This window comes from Charadrius vociferus, unplaced genomic scaffold (assembly GCF_000708025.1).
Source record: "Charadrius vociferus isolate BGI_N301 unplaced genomic scaffold, ASM70802v2 scaffold247, whole genome shotgun sequence".
Taxonomy (NCBI): Eukaryota; Metazoa; Chordata; class Aves; order Charadriiformes; family Charadriidae; genus Charadrius; species Charadrius vociferus.
The window spans coordinates 42,127-62,628 of NW_009649188.1; the positions used below are offsets into that span (position 1 = coordinate 42,127).

Consider the following 20,502-nt stretch of genomic DNA (forward strand, 5'->3'; position numbering starts at 1 on the left):
CCCAAAACTCACAGGAGCCCAGTGCCAGGATTTGCAATTCCCTCCTGAGATGTGGGAGCAGGTCTGAGGCACCTCAAGGACTATATCCAGCTTCTTCAGAATGATATTTCTTCTCTTGTGACACCTGCTGATAATCTTTAATGCAGAAGAGTCTGACTTTTAACTACTTTACAAACGCAAAGAACAACAACAAAAAAAAAATCTGCGGAATTTTATATTCACACATAGCTCTATTCACTACCTCTAACACCACTCTGGGATGTTAGACCCAGTGTTAGACACTCCTACAAGCACACATCATGACACCTAAAGTATTTAAATACAACAGATGTATTGGAATGCAGACATGCTTTCTAATAGTTCACAAGAATTCTAATTCATATAAACATCTGTCTATATATTCACAAGCACGTATGCCCCTCCAAAAAAATCTCATCTTACTAATGTTATGAAACTACAATAAAACAAAGACTATGAAAGCGTTCACATACACTTACATACACTATAGTATCTTTTCTTTCTGCTCCTGAACCTACTTTACTGCAGCATTCCTGACGCAGAGAACACAGTGTGCTCTCATTAAACAGGTGTTTCTTATGCATTAGGTCACAGAAAAAAATAGGTTGGAATGAAATGTCTTGGGTAAGTAGGAAGAAAACATACGATTTCACCAGAAGTATCAGCAATATTTCTTAAGCACAAACACACAGAGTCATCTGTAAATGTGTATCTTTAAGCTTCTTGATTTTTTTTTTAAATCTAGCTCATGATCCTCTGAGGATAGTACTCAACTCATGTAACGAACAACTGCTCTGTAGAGCTATACTTGTTAGTGTAATTTCCATATCCAGAATACATTCCATACACTGTCTCCCAACACTGAACCTACAGGGCAATGTAATCTAACCTACGGAAAAATGCACATGGAGATAAGATCTGAAATAGGTTTTTAAATTACCAGTTCAAGTAGGAAGGTGTGCCTGCATTTCCAGACTCTCTCTTTGCTAAGAGAGAAACTGTCTTGCATAAACAGAGTGTGATAGATAAAAATTAGATTTGACTGCTCCATCTAGTGGCTCATTAAGCACAACTTTAATGGTTAAGAACATGTGGCCTAAAGGGTTAAAAAGAGCCATGAGCGGTGCTTGCTTTTACTCTGAGCAACACAGAAAAATAAATTCATAGCACTGAGCTCTTTTAATAGCATAACAAAAATATAATCTCCAAAAATGAAATAAAACTTCATGAAAGTTTAATATTACTTAATATAGTTAGAGCCATAAAAGAAGGTAAACATTTTTAATTATTAGCTTATTAATTCTATTTAGTTGATAAACTTTGATGTGAACGGCAAAGTTTTACAAATAGTTAATCTGAATTTACAGTTGAAGTTACATTCATATTTGAGTTTACATTTCCAGTGAAAAGATATATTACATTTTTAGTAAAAGAACCGCATTTATAAAAGCCAACCATTAAAACACATCCACTGACTCTTACCTATTAGAAGTAAATTTCAAAGCTCAGATCTGATTCAGAAAACCACTTCTACTTTGTGAAGGACAACTCCTAAACAAATCTAGAGCACCACTGATTTTTACAGGGAAAAAGAAGTGTGTGCCCTCAAGTCTGCCCAAGGCTATTCCATGTTAATTCTGAAAAACACCAAGAACTTAGATCCTTTAGAAAACTGGTATAATAACATGACCAAGTTTCTTTAAATAGAACATGCTTCCAACAATCATTCTGAGAATAACCAATTAGAATTGAAGGTCATATTGCAGAGGAAAGAATTACCAAATTGAGAACTAGGCTTCAAAAACTGGAAGTTTAAATTCTAGAAATTCATGTATACAATTAAATCACAAAATACTTGTGCGTTAAAATTGGATAAATGTGTGATGTGCATCATTTTTCCTTGCTATATGTCTCCAAACATTTTGTCTTAAATTACACATATGACTAAGAGGTGGCCAAGGAATATAACCATTTTACTTATTCCTCCACCACACATAGCTCCCACAACTAACACCAAAGCTATATTAAGTTAGGACCCTACGTGCAATCAAAACCTCTACATAATGAGAGTTAAACATATGCTCAAAGTCTTTACAGACCTGCGTTTAGAATTGCAAAATAATCCCACACTAGCTGTGGCCCAAGTGAAGTGTACAACACATATTAAACACCCTTTTCAGTTCTAATGTTCCAATACCAGTCCACTTTCCCTTCAAAGGCCATATTTGGATTTGGGAAGATTAGATGAGCCATGCCTCCCCTGCACGTTTCTCAACTTGCTCGATGGAACAAATTAGGCTTTGGTCCAATTTGCATATAAGGTACAGCAAAGCCACAGGTGACAAAGTAAAGAATGCTGATATTTGCTTTTCTGAAATACAAAAGGTCATGTTTACAGACCGAAAGCAAATGTGAAAAGAAAATATTCTGAATAAAATGTATTATTAGAACTTGCTTCATGGCTGGAAAGAAAGTGCAATAAAATATTTAATACTGAGGGTCTTAAAAATATTTCTGTAGGAATGTGTTTACTGCATAGCATCATGATGCTTCTGAAACTTACACTCTCTTACAAAATACCTCTAAGGTTGAAAGTGTGTAACAATTAGAAAGCTCTTCATATCCTATTTTTGCAGTCAAAGGGAATGAGAGCTGAGGGACTCATGCATAAACTGAAAATAAAACTGTAAAACACTGCCCTGTCCTTACCTGTCTTCAAGCTGAGGGCAAGCCAAAACAAACCCCCTGTCTCCCTTTGAACTAAAACCTTAAAAGAGTCCTCTACTTGGACAAGAAAAGCAAACTCATCAGTTATCAGAACCATTATACTAAGGTCTTAAAAACTGTGGGGGGGGGGTGGAGTGGTGGCAGTAACTAATGAAAACCAATAATACTCAGTACCATATGGTATAACCCCTGTGTTTGGACTCACTATGATTTAGGATAATCAGAATGAATACACTGAATCCCTGTAACTAAGAAAAGGAAACAGAATGAACTTTTTCAGAAAATAAGAAAATCAGACACTTGTTCCTAGCTAACTCTGTAATTAGCTAAAATGAACTCTAAAATTAATAAAAGTCTATGTATTATTCTATATTAAACCAATAATTAATTTACCTTTTTCTTTCACAGGCTTTCATTTTTCACCCAAAGGGGCCAGCTTCCACCATACAGGTGGAAAAAAGCAAAGATTTGGACTTCAGTCCCAAGACCTAAACTCGTCCTTCAATACGGTGAACAGACCATCCACAGTTATGCAGCTTTACCAAACACAGTTTGGTTCAAAATCTTTCACAGTTCACCTTTTCCTCTAAGCTCTCAGATCAAAAGAATAACAGCAAATCCTCAGTAGCAGTTCACATAACTTTTATGATATACAAAAAATATATGGATATACAAAATAATAGGAGGACAGAGTAGGGGAAAGGCTCATCCTCTGGCTATAACTGTCATGGTTTCAGCTGGGATAGAATTGAATTTCTTACTAACAGTTGGCATAGCGCTATGTTTTGGGTTTGGGATGGGAACACTGTTGATAGCAGACTAATGTTTTTGGGTTGTTGCTAAGCAGTCAAGGCCTTTTCTGCTCCTCACACCGCCCCACCAGTGAGTAGGCTGGGAGTGCACAAAAAGTTGGGAGGAGACACAGCCGGGACAGCTGACCCCAACTGACCAAATACCATGTGACATCATGCTCAGCATATAAAGCTGGGAGAAGAAGGAAGGGGGGAATGTTTGGAGTTACGGCATCTGTCTTCCCAAGTAACTGTTAGGCATGATGGAGCCCTGCTGTCCTGGAGACAGCTGAACACCTGCCTGCCAATGGGAAGTAATGAATTAATTCCTTGTTTTGCTTTGCTCGCATGAGTGGCTTTTGCTTTACTCATCAAACTGTCTTTCTTTCAACCCACTGGTTTTCTTCACTTTTACTCTTCTGATTCTTTCCCCCATCCCACCACAGGGGGAGGGACTGAGCGGCTGTGTGGTCCCAGTCACTGGCTGGGGTTAAACCACAACAAATGCTATGCCATTATTTCAGGCTAGCTGAATTTTAACTCCAGTTCACTGCATAGCTGCATTTTGAAAAGTGCTCAGCAGCTAAAATTAGGGCAAGTTTTTCAAAAGCTCTCAGTTCCCTCTTAGTCCCTTAAAAAGTGCTCCATGATACACAGCTCCCACTGCTCTTCTTGCACCTGCTACCTCCAGTGGTTTCTGTATGGAAAAAAAATGACTGCTGAATGTTCTTAAGAATTGGTCTTTCATGTAGAAACCTAGAGAACCGCTGGGTTTCTCTACAGGTCCAAACGCTCACAGCTTCTCAAATTAAAGCTACCCTGCTTGTTAGGTGTTAAGTCTCTTTGAACATGTGATCGTAATTCCGCCATGCTTTAGTACACCCCTTTTCGTAATGACAATACTCATCTTACTACTGGACAAATTACCATTAAGACAAATTCATTGCTATTTTATAATCTAGATGTGCAGGAGAAAGGTAAGTGACAAAGAACAAACAATAAAACAATGAACATGTGAAAAATCAAGCAACACAGAAGACAGAGCATGTTCATAGTAATAAAACACAATGCCTTGTCAGCTGCCAGAGACGTAAGAAAGAACTCAAGATTTTAGTTTGTGGCATCCTTTTCTTCCGTGTCTCTTGATAAGTCAAAATGTACATTTCTTTTTTCCTTTTCAAAACCCAGATTGTTATTACATAAATTTGTACTGGAAATGGCTACCAAATACCATTACTTAAAATGTGACAAAAAGGATAAGATACAGTCAGGAGTGCTGTGAATTTAGCCCCAGATGTCCCCACCTTGGCCCAGAGCCTCCCACAGGAACAACAGCAGTATTTCTAGCATAGAACAATTTCAGTGCTATGAAGGCTATAAAGAAATTGATTTTTGTTCCCAGGAATCCTCTATTTCTACTAAGAAATTATGATTACAACTATCCTTAACTTTGCTTATCTGTCCTCAGAGTTGACATGATTTCTGGCACCAAGCTTTGACCTTCCTAGCAGTAACTTAACCCTTCAGGGGAAGAGAGAAGCACTCACTCAATCTCTTCCTCCCTCCAGCTTCTTCTTTCCTATTAAAAGCCCAGTCCTGCCTCCCTGCCTTTTTTTCCCCCATTTTTTTTCCTTTTTCCTTTTTCTTTTTTCTTTTCTTTCTTTTTTTTTTTCTAGACTATTCAAACCCAATCCATCCCACATCTCCTTATAGATCATATTTTATAGACTTTGGTCAATCTTGTTGCTTTTCTGCAAACTCCCTCCAGCACATTCACAACTTACTTAAGGTTAGCTAGAGAAAGAGGTTTATTAGGATTTTAAAGAAGAATTCAGCCACATATCTTCCATGACACTCCCATTTATATGGTTACATATCTCAGTGAAGTGTTGGATTTCTTGGCAACAGTATGTCCTTTTAAATAAAATAAGCTGAGCATGACTGTTAAAAGTGCATGTATGTACTTTAGATAATTCCATATACACAAAACATATTTCTTACTGCCCAACACTAATTTAACAAGCACTTATTTACAACTCCATAAGCACTAAATAATTTCAGCTACTCAAAAGCACTGAATATTGATTGCATTGAATAATGTTAGCACTGACTAAAATTCTGAAACTAGAGCCATTTTAGATTATATTTTCATTAAAATCTGAATCAGATGTAGATCTAAATTATTGCATAAGGACTAGATGATAAATTTGAACTAATTGCTAAGAACTATTCATCTTCCTAGCAAAGGTATTTCATTTTACAAAAAGTTAAAGCTCAATCACATTTTTAAACAAATTCCGCTTTTTTTAAAACTCTATGCCCAATTCTCCATGTGAACAGATGTTAAAATATGCTAGCAGATGTTACAGTACAACTTGACTTGCCTACACTCCAAATTTAAAATACCTCAGTGAAAACGCTTAGCTAAAAACATTTAAAACCAGCCTCCTCTTCTCTATAGCCTTTTCCTGATGTTTTCCTTTGGTCCATTTATACAGCCTGACGCACACGTGTGGTTTCTCTCTTAGCCCACAGGCAACTTTCCTTGCCAACAATGCTAAAGCACTTGGAAGAAATCACCAGGGCAGGGATTTAATTTATGCTTTCCTTCCCCCAGGAGCACCACTAAGCGTGAGCGCCCAAAGCGGCACTCAAAACACTGGAGGAGGACGGAGGAAGGGGTCAGATCCCCTCCTCCTGGAGCTGAGACAGCACAGACACATTCATCTGCAAACCAGAGCATCCCTTTCTCCTTCTGACCTCCACGTCCACTCCTCCTGGTCATAACCCCCCTGCTTCATACCTGCGCACGCACCAAGATCCCAGCAAGATCCCTGCCCTTTCCACTTTCTAATCAGAAGGGTAATGTCATAAGAACGAAATGAAACCAGGTCACTCTGTTCCTCCTGGCACCATAAGAAAGGCATTATGAATGAAACGATCACATCTTCGCTGCAAGTAACCGGAATGTCATCTCAGGAGTTTTTTTCAAACAAGATTCCAACTCTATCGTAGGCTCATCACTCCTAATTAAATCCATTAGCAAGTATACAAAGCAAGTTTTACTTAGCTTTTTACCATTTGCTCACAATATGTGAGTAGTAGGCATATTTTCAAGCCTAGATGTTATTAAAAAAATACACATTTAGGTAAATATAAACAGTGAGTATGCAAAAATGTAAAACCATTAGAATATTTATTTGCATAAAAGTACATGAACAGCTTTCAGTACCTCCTCATATTGTTCCAATTTCCAACACTATTTTATCTTCCAGTTTCAAAGACTGCATGACAGAAGTTTAGATTATCTCTTTTATCTATCACAGAATAAAAGAAGTTATGTACAGCCTTGTCTGGACACAAATCTAATAGCTCTATGCAACTTCTTGGTTTTAAACTCTAAAGAAAATACTTTTTCTCAGACTTACTCCAAATCTAATGTGCGTTCTTCATTGGATGATGGCAGTAGGCAGAAGCTGTTCTCAGCTTTAAAATGAGGTCTGGATTTCATTTGTAATAGTCTGCTTTATGTTACTCTAGCAAGTCTTTGAAGCAAGTATGAACACAATTTGTGCCTTCTAAGAGGACAACTTTCACCTTGCCAGGACAGTGTTGTCACTGGAAACACGGTCCACCTAATGTTCAATTATTATGGATTTCAGAATAAGGAGTTGTACAGCCTGTATTAATAATAGGATGAAAACGATTGTGAGCAAACAGCAATAGTCTCCTGCAAAGGGTGAAGATTTCTTTTCAAAAAGAAATTTGAGATGACCTTTTTGGATACTGCTAAACAGTTCGTTCTCTAGATTTACTTCAACATGGAAACAACTCAACATAAAGCTTTGGGCTTTTGGGCTTTGGGCTCCACCAAAGACGCAAAACCCCAGTGGACTGCAAAAGAAATTTATTTTTTTGAAAGAAAGCATCTCCAGTGCTTGTGAATTATTTTGTTAATGATTTTGAAGTTACAGTACATAGCAGGAGATGTACTAGCTAAATTAGTTTGCCTTGTATTTAAGAATATCACTCTTCAAAGTTTTTTGTGCTCAGAAGACAGGGTAATGCAATCCTAAAGCATGCTTCTAGGAGATGTAAATGTTAAAAAGTGACTTTTGCACCAACCCTGTGCAGCGCTACAGGCTTGGGGAAAAGTGGCTGTAAAGCTGCCTGGCAGAAAAGGACCTGGGGATGTTGGTCAACAACTGGCTGAATATGAGCCAGCAGAATGTCCAGGTGGCCAAGGCCAACAGCATCCTGGCCTGTATTAGAAATAGTGTGGCCAGCAGGACTAGGGAAGTGATCATCCCGCCGTACTCAGCACTGGTGAGATCCCACCTCGAGTACTGTGTTCAGTTTTGGTCCCCTCACTACAAAAAAGATATTGAGGTGCTGGAGTGTGTCTAGAGAAGGGCAATGAAGCTGGTGAGGGGTCTGAAAAATAATTGTTATGAGGAGCAGCTGAGGGAACTGAGGTTGCTTAGGCTGGAGAAAAGGAGGCTGAGGGGAGACCTTATTGCTCTCTACAGCTACCTGAAAAGAGGTTGTAGTGAGGTGAGCGTTGGTCTCTTCTCACTAGTAACAAGTGATAGGACAAGAGGAAATGGCCTCAAGTTGCATCAGGGGAGGTTTAGGATGGATATTAAGAAAAATATCTTCATCAAAAGAGTTGTCAAGCATTGGAACAGGCTGCCCAAGGAAGTGGTTGAATCACCACCCCTGGGGGTATTTAAAAGACAGGTAGATGTAGTGTGCTTAGGGATGTGGTTTAGTGGTGGTTAACGGTTGGAATCGATGACCTTAAAGACCCCTTCTAACCTAGATGATTCTATGGTTCTATGATTCTAGATGTCATTTTTGGCTATTGATTTTCAATACAGTCTTATCCACTCTACCTATCCCTTACTTTTCTAGGGGGCATCATTTTCTTTTAAACATTTCTGTAAGCTGTTTTCCATAGAAAACTTCTACTTTAATTCAATATTGAATTGAAAATAGTACATCTTTATTACTCAGTTGCTGATTGCTTTATATTGGCACCAACCAAATGTGAACATTAATTTTAATATCTTGGTGTTTCTTGGTAAGGCTGTTCAAGGTTAAAAAATTTATTTGCATTAACTCTATCTTTCTAGCTCCATTTATATTACTGTGGCACCAGATTTCTGACTGAGTTGATATTTGGATAAGAGGATGGATTCCAGACCCTCCTGGGCTTATAAACAGCCACTACAACTAGGGACCTATGCAGTATCTCTCACAAATTGCGAGCAAAGCACTGAAGGAATGGTGGGTGAAAGTCTGTTTGTAATGATGCTCGTAAATTGCAAAAAATGGGATTCTGACCTTGGTTACAATAGGGGCATTTTTTAATTATCTGTATCAATTTTTTAACACTACACTCTTTTATTGTGTCTTTCTTTTTCTACAGACCACTACTACCAACAGAGGAAGTCAAGGAAAATTACACAAATCCAAATGTCAGCATAAAACATTGCTACAAAATAAAAAAGGAAAGAGACGTGTTCTCTTAGAAACACAGAATGGTTGAGACTGGAAGGGACCTCTATATGTCCCTAGTTCAAACCACCTTGCTCAAAAGCAGGGTCAGCCAGCACAGATTGCTCAGGGCCTTCTCGATTTGGATTTTGAGCATCTCCAAGGATGGAGACAGTACAATGCCCCTGTGCAATATGTTCCAGTGTTCAACAATCCCCCAGTAAAAAAGTGTGGGTTTTTTATGTCTAAGTGGAATCTGGATTAAGATTTCATAGACTCATAGAATGGTTTAGGTTGGAAAGGACCTTGAAGATCATCGAGTTCCACCCCCCCTGCCACAGACAGGGACACTTCCGACTAGACCAGGTTGCCCAAGGCCCCGTCCAGCCGGGCCTTGAACGCCTCCAGGGATGGGGCATCCACAACTTCTCTGGGCAACCTGTTCCGGTGCCTCACCCCCCTCAAAGTGAAAAATTTCTTCCTAATGTGTAATCTAAACCTGCCCTCTTCCAGTTTAAAGCCATTCGCCCTTGTCCTATTACTACATGCCCTTGTAAAAAGTCCTTCCCCAGCTCTTCTGTAGGCCCCCTTTAGGTACTGGAAGGCCGCAATAAGATCTTCCCGGAGCCTTATCTTCTCCAGGCTGAACAGCCTCAACTCTCTCAGCCTCTCCTCATAGGAGAGGTGCTCCAGCCCTCGGATCATCCTTGTGGACCTCCTCTGGACACGCTCCAGCAGGTCCATGTCCTTCTTATGTTGGGGACTCCAGAGCTGGATGCAGTACTCCAGGTGGGGTCTCACCAGAGTGGAGTAGAGGGGCAGAATCACTTCTTTTGACCTGCTGGCCACACTTCTTTTGATGCAGCCCAAGATACGGTTGGCCTTCTGGGCTGCATTTCAAGGGCATGATCATCATCCCTCCTTAAAAATGATCAGAAAAGCAAGCTTCCATATTTTGAATAGAAAAGTTCATGCTTAGAAAGTTAAAACAAGCAGCTATTCAGATGGGAGAGGAGAGAAATGTTGTCTCTTTTTATATGTATACGTGGAGCTTTAGGGGATGTCAGGAGACCACAACATCAGATAAAGACAGACAGACAGGTTGGCCTATATGAATCAAAGACATCTCAGGAAAACAGTGCCAGTAACTAAAAGGCAACACAGACAAGCCATTGGTATTTTGAGTATGAACACTAGCAAAAAACTTCCAAGTTAAAAACACAGATGATTAAACTAAAGAGCTAAAAGCTACTTCCAAAGACACAAAAAGCCATCAGCTCAATGTAGTGTCACTTAAAGACAAATTAGGGTTATAAGACAGTTAGTAGGTGCTACCACAGTCTTTTATGATGATGCTTATTTTATCTGTTCATCATTCATGAATTTGATTAACTTCTTCAGCCAGAAAAAAGCACACAGTGTACTACACTTATTCCTCACTGCAGAGTGTTACCATCAACAGATGAAGACAAACTGAAATAACAGATTTTAAACATGCTTGCAAACTTGGGAGCAAAGTCATCTAGACAACAAGTCAGGCAATTCTCATTGCTTTCCTATGTAACACTCCCCTTGCCCCATACCCTGTCCTTGTTAACAATGAACTCTGGCAGATCCTTGATATTATATTAAATGTAGTAAAATTTTGCATATCTTAAGACTGAGTTATGAGTGAGATTATGATGCTTTATAATGGTCTTCTCATATTGTTACAGAACTCATTTTCCATTTCTGCTCATTCACAGAAAATTATTCTGCGTACAAAAGGATGAAGCAATGACCAAAGGAGTACAGATACCATTGAGACAATAAACTAGAAGCCTCTAAATTCTGTCAGTTGTAGGTGAAAGAGGGAAGAGAATGAGAAAGAAACCCATCAGCTGATGCTACCTGTAACCACCTCATCTAAGAATGCAAAAGTAAACATTGCAAACCAAATGTAAACAGGTATAAGACACTTCTCAGTTGGGACAAAGAAAGAAAGGTAAGGGGAAAAACAAAGGTGTATGTTTAAAAAAGAGGGAAAAGAGAGAGAAAAATACAGATTTTTTTTTTTTTCCCAAACCATGGCCATGTGCATAATATACATAAAGGTCCTTACCTTTTTCACTGACACTTTCACTTTCTATCTCCACATCTTCACAGCTAGTATATTCTGGTGTTGATGCCCCTTCTTCCTCTGAGCTACTAACTGACATCTGCCTTTTCTTTCCGCCTCTTTTTGCTCTATGAGGCTTTGGAGGGGATGGCCGCACTGATTCCGACTGGTCAGAGCTAAGGGAATCATTCCTTAGCATGGTCTCCATTTTCTCCCGCTTTGCTTTTCGCATGAGAATAGCAGAGCTAGGATCAAGGCGGCTCTGTTTTTTAAAGGAATCGTGGTTCTTGTATTCTACGTGTTCTATAGGAACTGGACTATGCCTGGGAGTTGGTGGGCTATGATTAGTTAATTGTTTAGAAACAGAAATTCTTACATCACCTGTTCTGTCTATAGAGTACGACCTCTGAGTTTCCACAAGAGATTTTCTGTCCTGAGTTCCCTGTAATTGTGAGCGTTTTCCTAATTTATTCTCAGGTACCTCCGCTTCCTCCATTTCTGTATGTGGCAAAGCTACATCACTGTGTCTTCTCTCATGCCGTGCTTTAGAAACTTTTGCATGCATGCGCATCTGCTGTTCCTCGGGATGTGGTTTTACAGGATATCTTGCCAGATTGGGGTCACTCCTGTAACGGGTATGATATTCATCTTCCTTCCTTTGTTTTTCATCATCAGGCACTTTGCCTTCCTCAAGTTTCTCTGGCAAGTCTGAGTAGTCCTGTGACTTGCCTTTCTCCAGCCTTCTACCTTCATGCCGTTCCTTACGTTCCCTGTCATCTGCTGGTCCTTCTTTTTGAAGTGAGGATTTTGGCACACGCTTACGCTCACTCTTTAAACCTTTGCCATTCTGGTCTGCAACCAATAGTGTCTTCTTCCTACAATGAAAACGAGTACAATAATTTGAAGAATTGAATGCAAAATAAAAATACCTGTCTACACTGTTATGGTAACTATATTACAAAGCAGGATAAGCTATGGCAAAACATATAGCAAGGTACTGGATCCATTATCATGAATTAAATCTATTATTTGTTCCAGTGGTACCGTTGTTTTACAATAGCAAACAACTTCCAGAGTCCACAAAAACCTAAAGTACAGATGGTCCAATTAATGAGTAAAATCACAAAGAATATTAACATGGGTAAATGCAGATAAGAAGAATTTACCCATGTAGGTAAGAAGACTCAAGGTTGTCTTTGTAGTAACTGCAGCACTATGACAAAGTATGTTCTCCATTTTTCTGGCAGCAGTCATGAGGGTTACAGACTAACCCCACAACTCACTTCAAGCACCCTGACAGTGTAGATATAAGCACCACCAAATGGACTATCTCCCACAATGCCACTACAGAAAGAAGTAATATGGATATTAAAAAAAAATGCAAAAGATAATATATCCAGAAACAATAATATTTGACCTAGTTTGCTCTACCCTATTAAAACTCTAAAAAGAAGTGCCCATTTCATAAGCATATAAGAAAAAGCAAATTGACTCCTTGAGATAAATTAATGGCATTCCTTTCTCTGGTAATAAAAGAGGATGAAAATGTAATTTATTTCTCTATACAGCCAAAGTACAAAACAATGAATAATGAAGCTGCATGAAAATTATGCTCTCTCCTCTTTCATCTTCTGCTTTGGGAGAATAAGCAAGCAAGAATCACAAAATTCCCTTATACCAGATATTTTTATTTCTCTCATCATTCCCATTGCCCTTTTGTTTACCATAGATTTTGAAGAAAGCTGAACAATGCTACGTGCTGTATTTGAGATTAACCTGCACCAGGACAAAGTCACTAGGACTTTTTTGTGGCACCAGATATTGCCTTTCACAACTGATAGGTCACAGATGCATCCAACAGGACAGGCAAAGTTGGATATGATCCAAGTTAAGCTCCTGGCTCCTTTTTCTCCATCTCCTGTTCCTTCTGAGTTTTTGGCAATAAATGGGACCTGAGCTACCATAGAAGCTCTCCATTCAGAACCCTTGGACTTCATTTGAAAGTCTCAATGACAAGTAGAGAACATTACTATTGTATAATTAATATAACCATCTCACTTTTGGACAGCAAAACAGAAATAGAAAGCATTTTGCTGCCCTAAAAGTGTCATTCAGCTGAATGACGACTTCTCTGTGGGCCTTCCCATCATTGCGGGAAAAAGTCAACAGAATTAGGGGAAGGCACCATGTGTTCATTTACATGATACTTAGAGGTAACACTAACCTGAGTTTTGGTACAGTTAAATCCAGACAGACCTCACTCACACAGTAAGTTACTAGCCACTGTTCATCATCCATTTTCAACTTCAATAGCTATAAAAAAAAATAATAATCCTCAACTGTTCTGGCTAAGGGAGAATATTCCATGGCAGACTCTTGTTTTGTTGCCACAGACTCTCTTCTCAACTGCTCTGCCATCTGCCAGGCAGCAGCCAAAAGAACAGCAACTGCTTCATCACATTAGCCTCTCTTGATTTGCCACTCCTCATCCCGTTCATCACAGTGAGCACAACTCAGGAATTTACTCATTTACTCACTTAAAATATCACAGTTTGCTTCCGGTTTGCTTTATTCTTGTGTACAACTTGCTCTGAATTCAAGATGGTACTATTGCTGTTCTTCATGAATGTTTACTTTTCAGATGTAGATGAGCTCTTTTAATAGTTCCTGGTTTATTACTAAAAATAATACAATCATTGATAAAAATATAACACATAAGGATATCTGACAGAATTCCACAGGGTGGGGTTTTTCTTTGTTTGTGAGATTTGCTGGGGGTGTGTGTGTTTTTTTTAAATTCTAGCACATTATTTCATCAAGTTAAAGGCTTGCTTAATAACTTTAAAATACCTGCCACATTTAAAATTTAAAAGTAACCTACAAATCTATATTAAAAGTGTGCACCAAAAAGGCATTGAAATACATGGAAATATCTGTAAAAATACTTTTTTTTCCTCATTTCTGCTGCACAGACCAAACCAGAAAATATATTTGCTAAGGAACATTTATCCTTCCCCTGTTGCTAAATCAACTTATTCTTTGTTTTTACATGGTTCTAGCCACACACAAGGCCCAGCTGACAGCCTTGTGTAATATTACTAAGCTAGAACTAGCATTTGTAATTGTGAGGCTCTATCAAGACAGAAAGCATTACCTCTCTCTGGGAGGTTCACTTCTAGACCTTGAGGAAACTTGCTTTTGGTCCAGGCCCATAGCCGGCTGCGATACTTCTGCTCCTTTCCTACGGTCAGACTGCACACTGGAAGAAGAGATTTCCTGTGATGAGGCAGTTGCTGTACTTAAGGGAGTCTGTGACCTCGATCGCTCTTGAAGTCTTGCTTTCTTTTCTCTCGGTGCATCCGAGCTTCCGCCGGTCGCTGTATCACTCAGTGTTCCGTCCTGGCTAGGTGAGGGCTGTGGTCCACTTCCAAAAAACCACGCTCCGGATTTTGTCAGGATTTCTTGTTGCTTTCGACATAAATTGCATACCCACATAACCTAGTTGAAGACAACAAGAAGAGTCAGTGCAGCTACCCCTCAGACCCTGAAATGCATGCTCACTATCACAGAGCAGGTACAATCTCTCTCTCTCTCCTCTAAACTGGTGAGACTGGTGGCTCACGACAGGACCCAGAACATGCTTCACCAAGCACTGACTGCACTGGCTAGAGCCAAGCATCCTACAGGCGCATGCTATGCGAGCTTCTCCAAAATGTGCTGTCAATATACGTCAGTCCTACCTGTAGCGATCCCCCCTCAGCCCAGCCCTACCTCTCTTCTGAATAAACGCCAACAACACAACCAACGCTTGTTGCTGGTGTTGATGCAATCGGGGGGGGTGAGTTGGGTTGTTTTCAGTGGTGTGGATCGCTGTCAGCAAAACCTACCAGACTGTAAACAGGACTTGTACCTTGGGTGGCGGAATCCTGCCCAGCTAACTCCCAACCTCCACCACCAAAGAAAACTGACACGGTATTTCCCTTTAGTTGATTTTTCTCACGTAACATAACTCAACATTATCCTGCAAATAAATTCAGCATTTATTGTGCATGGTTTTAGCTACCTCCACAGCAACTACTTACCAGAGATGTAGGGTAAGACCTAAAGAAAACTACTAAGAGAGAACTAAATTCACCGATGAAAAGAATGCATAAATACCGTATTTTTTACTAATTGGAAATGATCATTTACCATCTCTTTGAGTTATAGCTGTAGATAATAAATAAATTAAGTGAACATGTGTCCCTGGCAATCACAATTAAGCTGTGTACATAAACAGTGCTTCTTAGGATTTTTTTTAATTTTTTTTTTTTAAATTCCAGATACACAGATAAACAGGAGCACATACAGTAAAGAAAGACTTATATGTTTCAAGTCTATATACAGTATAAGACAGTCTTATGTACAGGAGTATATCACCAGAGAAAAATAAAAGATTAATCAGGACTCCAAAGTGTGTGAATATTTAAGAAAAAAGTGAGACAAAGACAAAAGGAGTTTTGAGGCAGAAGAACAAAAAAAGGCAAAATGTGTGAAGAATATACAAAAGGTGGGAATTTTGTCAGAAAAAAAACACAGATGAGAGGAAACAAAGCTGACAGAAAATAAGGAAAATGGTAAAGAAAATAGTTTAATGTGGAAAGAAGTAAAAGCATAGGTAACATTGTAAAGAGGGTAAGAAGGATGACGAAAGTTGGAATGAAAAATATGCTTGGATTATTTTGTGTAAACACAGGAACGATGCAACAGTCACAAAATTATAGCACACTAAAAATTAAAAGGAACAGAAAAAACAATCATTTCAGGGAAGAAGTTGCAACAGGACAAAGCTTTGGTACTGAGCTCTCTTATTCTCTGGCCTGGGGAGGAAGTGCATGGCTAACATGGCATGATGAAAATTTTAGGCATTTTCTATGATTAACATAATTAAGATTTATTTAAAACACCCTAGATTTGACTATCTGTTTAGGTCTGAAGCATACATCAGAACTTGCGATACCATTTCTGCACTGTTTGACCAAACCACACTGAGAAGACATCCAACTCTTTTCCCTGTATCTGGATTGCGCCTTTATCAAAAGACGACTGTTATATTTCATCTATTTAAGAAAGATAATAAAATACCTATTAAAATTTTAATTAATTAAAAAAACCTTAATCAAAAGCTACAATTATTCCAACAGTGGCACAAACATGTATGATGATAAAAACAGATAACCCTCAGTAGGATAATAGGAACAGCGACTTCAACAAAATAAACGCTAGTCCTTTAACAAAAAAATCCCTTGATTCCAAAATATCTTCTTTCCTTCATCTAGTATACCTCACAAAACAGAGATTCAGTTTATCAGACTATCTGTTCTAACAGAATAGGATTTTAGTCTACCTGCTATTATCATTACAGGTATTTAAAAAACCAGCAAGACTAAAAGGAAAAAAACCCCACATGTCTTTATAGACTGCGACACAATTGTGAGCTCATTAGAGAGCAAGAGTGTGCATTCACATGTTTCTGCATGTAAAATCTATGTCAATGCTATAAACCAAAGTCATTAATGAAAAATATCTTTGCCTGTATGTTATCAATTTACAGGGAAAGTTGAAAAATAGTGTTAATAAAAAAATAAATCAACTACAGCTTCTTTACAGGAAGGATAAAGAATAGTAAAGTAAAATTTAAATATTCTAATTAAATTACATATGTGTGTATGCATGCAAGCACATTTAAATGTAAAGATGGTAAGAGACTTCATTTACAATTTAATGTATTTGATCATTTAAAATATGTATAAAGTATGTAATAAACTTCAAGAAATTACCATTAATTTAAATAATCAGTTTTGATATTGTAATTCATTTTATGCAAAATATTATGAGATCCAAACAAAGAGGAATAGCTAATACACAAATAGACACAGAAAAATACAGAATACAGAAAGAAGAAATACTAGACATGTAAATACAAAATCATTTTTTAAGGCAGTCTTTAAACACTGCAGTTTGGACACAATACATACCAATCACCACAGATTACACATATAGGAAGTCTGCGTTATACTCACATGGAAGCTATACTACCATCCCTGTTTAGGAATCTCCTCAGGACTTAATAAATGCTACGTTTGCCTTGAGATATATTCAGTCCAAAAGGAAAAATAATAAAACCTTTTCTTTAGGAGGAAAAAATAACAACCAAAACTTGAGGTGACAGGACAGTTTCAGTGACAAAACTGTATATTGAAAAACATTTTTAGAGAAGTATGTGGAGCAAGCAATTTAGCAGCATGCAGGAATTATATCCTGATTGAATATACTGGGATGTGGTCCAAACTAATCTAAACTAAAGCAGGTCTGTGTAATAACTTATCTTAACAATCCACAGATGTTAGGCAACCAAACAAATGCTCTGATGAAGGATTACTGTTCTCTAATGTGGCTTCTGGACCTCCACGCGATGCATCAGTAAAATGAGGAGCGTTAGACAATTTTACTCTGGCCTGTCACTTCAAAAATCGTTTCTGTTTACTCTTTTCTGGATGGTGAGCTCTGATGCAGTGCTACAGTAAGTCATTCAAGACACCCAGATTCTGGTTTGTGTTGTTGGGTTTGTTTCTGGTTTACTGCATCCTTGCATAGGTCAACGCATATCTGCACATGAAGCTATTCAAGAGAACCAGTAAAGGGGTGCTCCTCATTCAAAGGGTTCATATGCAGGGCTCTGGAGAAATGTGCATTTTCACAGCATAGCAAAGGGTTCTGGGCTTAACTGCTACATAACAAAAACAAAGTGGCACATACAGGACTCAGCGGAGGTGTGTCAACAGTTCCCACACAGATTCACGTGGAAACTTTACAGGCTGCGTGAAAACATGCTAGAAGGATCCCATGCTTCCCTTCACGTGGAATACGGGGTATTTCATTCACAGAAAAAGTATTCCTCAAACTTACTCTTACAGGTACTGCTGAATGTGATCCACAATGAGTAGGAACAGTATTCCTGTACTAACACAACATGAAATTCCAACTTGAAAGAGCTCATAGTAAACAATATATACAACTATACACACAGAGAAAAAGAGCATTTTCAGTTACAAAAATAAGAACACTTCTTCATGATTACATAGTTCAAAACTGCAATTTAGAATGCAGAAAAAGGGTTTTTTCAGATTCACATTTCCAGCCTTCCAAACATGCACTGGGAGGCTAAAGTCACATTAGGGGGGGCACAAACTTTATACCAAATTTGTGTGACACATGCCAGGTAAACCTCAGACTAAGGTCAGAGCAAGTTCCCCAAATCCTTCACCCAAGCCCAGATTCTGAGGAGACTCTAAAAGCACACTCCTTCACGCTTCATGAATTTAGAAACAGCAAACCAACAGTTACACTGGCTGTCATGCATCCTGCTTCATCTCTGTACAGCAAATTAGGTAACAAGTGTCCTAATACAGCAGGCCACAAGTTATTCTGTACTGAACCTTCATGCTATCTTAAATATTTCCCCTCTGAATGGTGTATACATAACTTCTTTTCAGTTTATTGCTCTTGTTAATGTTCTTTTAGCCATCTTCTTCTGGAAGACACTTGATATTTTAGACACATCTAATTAGGCAGACCCTCTTCTCTGCCTGAGGCACCATTAACTTCAGCAGAGCTCTGGCACCGTCCTAAAAATCATCTCTTGAAAGTCAGAGGGAAGAAATGTTATCAATGTGCTCTCACAAAACTATTCATTCACAGAATTAAGTTAGACTATGTATCACTTAATGTTTCTGGGATAACACAAAACATGCAGCAAACCATGAAATTAGTATAGGGCATTGCATTTATCTCTTTTGCTATATCAAAATGAATTCTGTAATAAAATTCTAACTTAAGTGTCATGATGGCTTCAGTCCATTAAAATATAAATAAATGAAGGTGAAAATCTACTTGAACCCTTACATTAGTCCAAAATCTAAATAAGTATATAACTCCACCTATTTAATGAAAATGTGCTTGTGAATCCAAACTTCCATTAAATATATTTTTCACAATTTTACAGACAGCTGAGTTTGTCCAATGGCTCCTGGTCACCAACAGGGAAGGTCTTCTCCCCATCTCCCTCCTCTCTTGCTCTTCTTTCTCCTTGTCAGGGTTTGTTGTCTCCCTTCCTTGCTCCCATCTTCCCCATACAGCATACTCCCTTTCTTGACTATCGGGTCCTCCCAGAAGCCACTTGCATTTAAAAACATCGTAGAAATTTATCTGTATTTTTTAATTGGTTTCATTTTTTTTTGTCACTTCTATTTTTTCTCATGGAGGGCTATGATAAGTAGAGAAACCATGTGGCCAGAAACAGAGGCAAACAGGGAAGAGAATGTTTTCTCTACAGCAGTGGCTCACCATCTCCTGGTAAACTCCATCTTGAAATTACACTGATACTAGTACATTAAACTTGCACAGAAACGTTCTTGAGCACTGAAGCCAAATGACACGAAATAGCCTGCAGCTATGCTAGGATCTCTATTCTACTTAAAATCAAGGTGGCTCCATACAAACTGCCTCCTGGATGTGAGCCTTGGAGCACCTCAACTCCCAAACCACCAAGAAAAATTGATGAGAAAAGTGCTAGTGGGCAGAAAACCAAGAGCGTGCCAAGCAGCCTTCTGTCAGTTTACTAGCACAAATACTCTAACATCTAGGAATAGTTCTGGATTAAGTTTCCTTTATTAGTAAAGAAGTAGCATAGGAGGCTAGATTCTGCTTTTGCTGAAGCCTCTCCTCTAGATTGAAGGGTTCAAAAGGACAGTACCATTCTCCCCTCCAAGCAGTGAGAGGACCGCTTTCCCATGCTGATGCTCATCAGACATATGCACCTCAGCCATTTCAGGACTGTGATATTAAAGCCATTTTATCACTGCTTGTTCTTCCATTCCTGTGCAGAGCAGATTTTCTTTATAACTTAGGTTTTCAGCTTGATATTTTTATCCCAGTTTGGCACGAAAATGAGGTTTATGCTGACAGCTGATTGGTTTCTTCCCCCTTTTCTCCCCACACCCTCCAATATTTTTTTTAACCCACTGGACAAATGCAATAAAATTTTGCACAGGCATGGTAGTTTTCAAGGTATTATACTCTTACAAGTTTCATGAAATAGGCAGTTTTGTAAAAGCCCTATAAATATTCCATTAGCACAATCTTTTATTGGCATCGAAGAATCTACATAGCAATTCAACCGCAAGACATGCTCACAGGGAATGAGGCCCCACTGCTCACAGAACTACATGACACCTTAAAGTCTGTGGTGCCATTTACATGTTTGACTGAGAGTGTCCAGAAGGGATGTTTAAAGGCCCACCTTACCAGAATTTTCCACTTGCACTAGAG

The 20,502-nt window shown here is 38.6% G+C and overlaps 1 protein-coding gene across 1 annotated transcript in view; it reads right to left on the reverse strand.

Moving 5' to 3' along the window:
- The window catches only part of RIMS1 (regulating synaptic membrane exocytosis 1), a gene marked incomplete at its 3' end in the record, with an annotated part of 91,540 nt that overhangs the window by 39,434 nt on the left and 31,604 nt on the right, over positions 1 to 20,502 (reverse strand). The window contains exons 5-6 of the mRNA XM_009888849.1: positions 14,288 to 14,631; positions 11,137 to 12,008 (exon numbers count right to left, since the gene is read on the reverse strand). Of these exons, the coding sequence (XP_009887151.1) occupies positions 11,137 to 12,008; positions 14,288 to 14,631 (1,216 nt within the window). The remainder of the gene's footprint in view (positions 1 to 11,136; positions 12,009 to 14,287; positions 14,632 to 20,502) is intronic.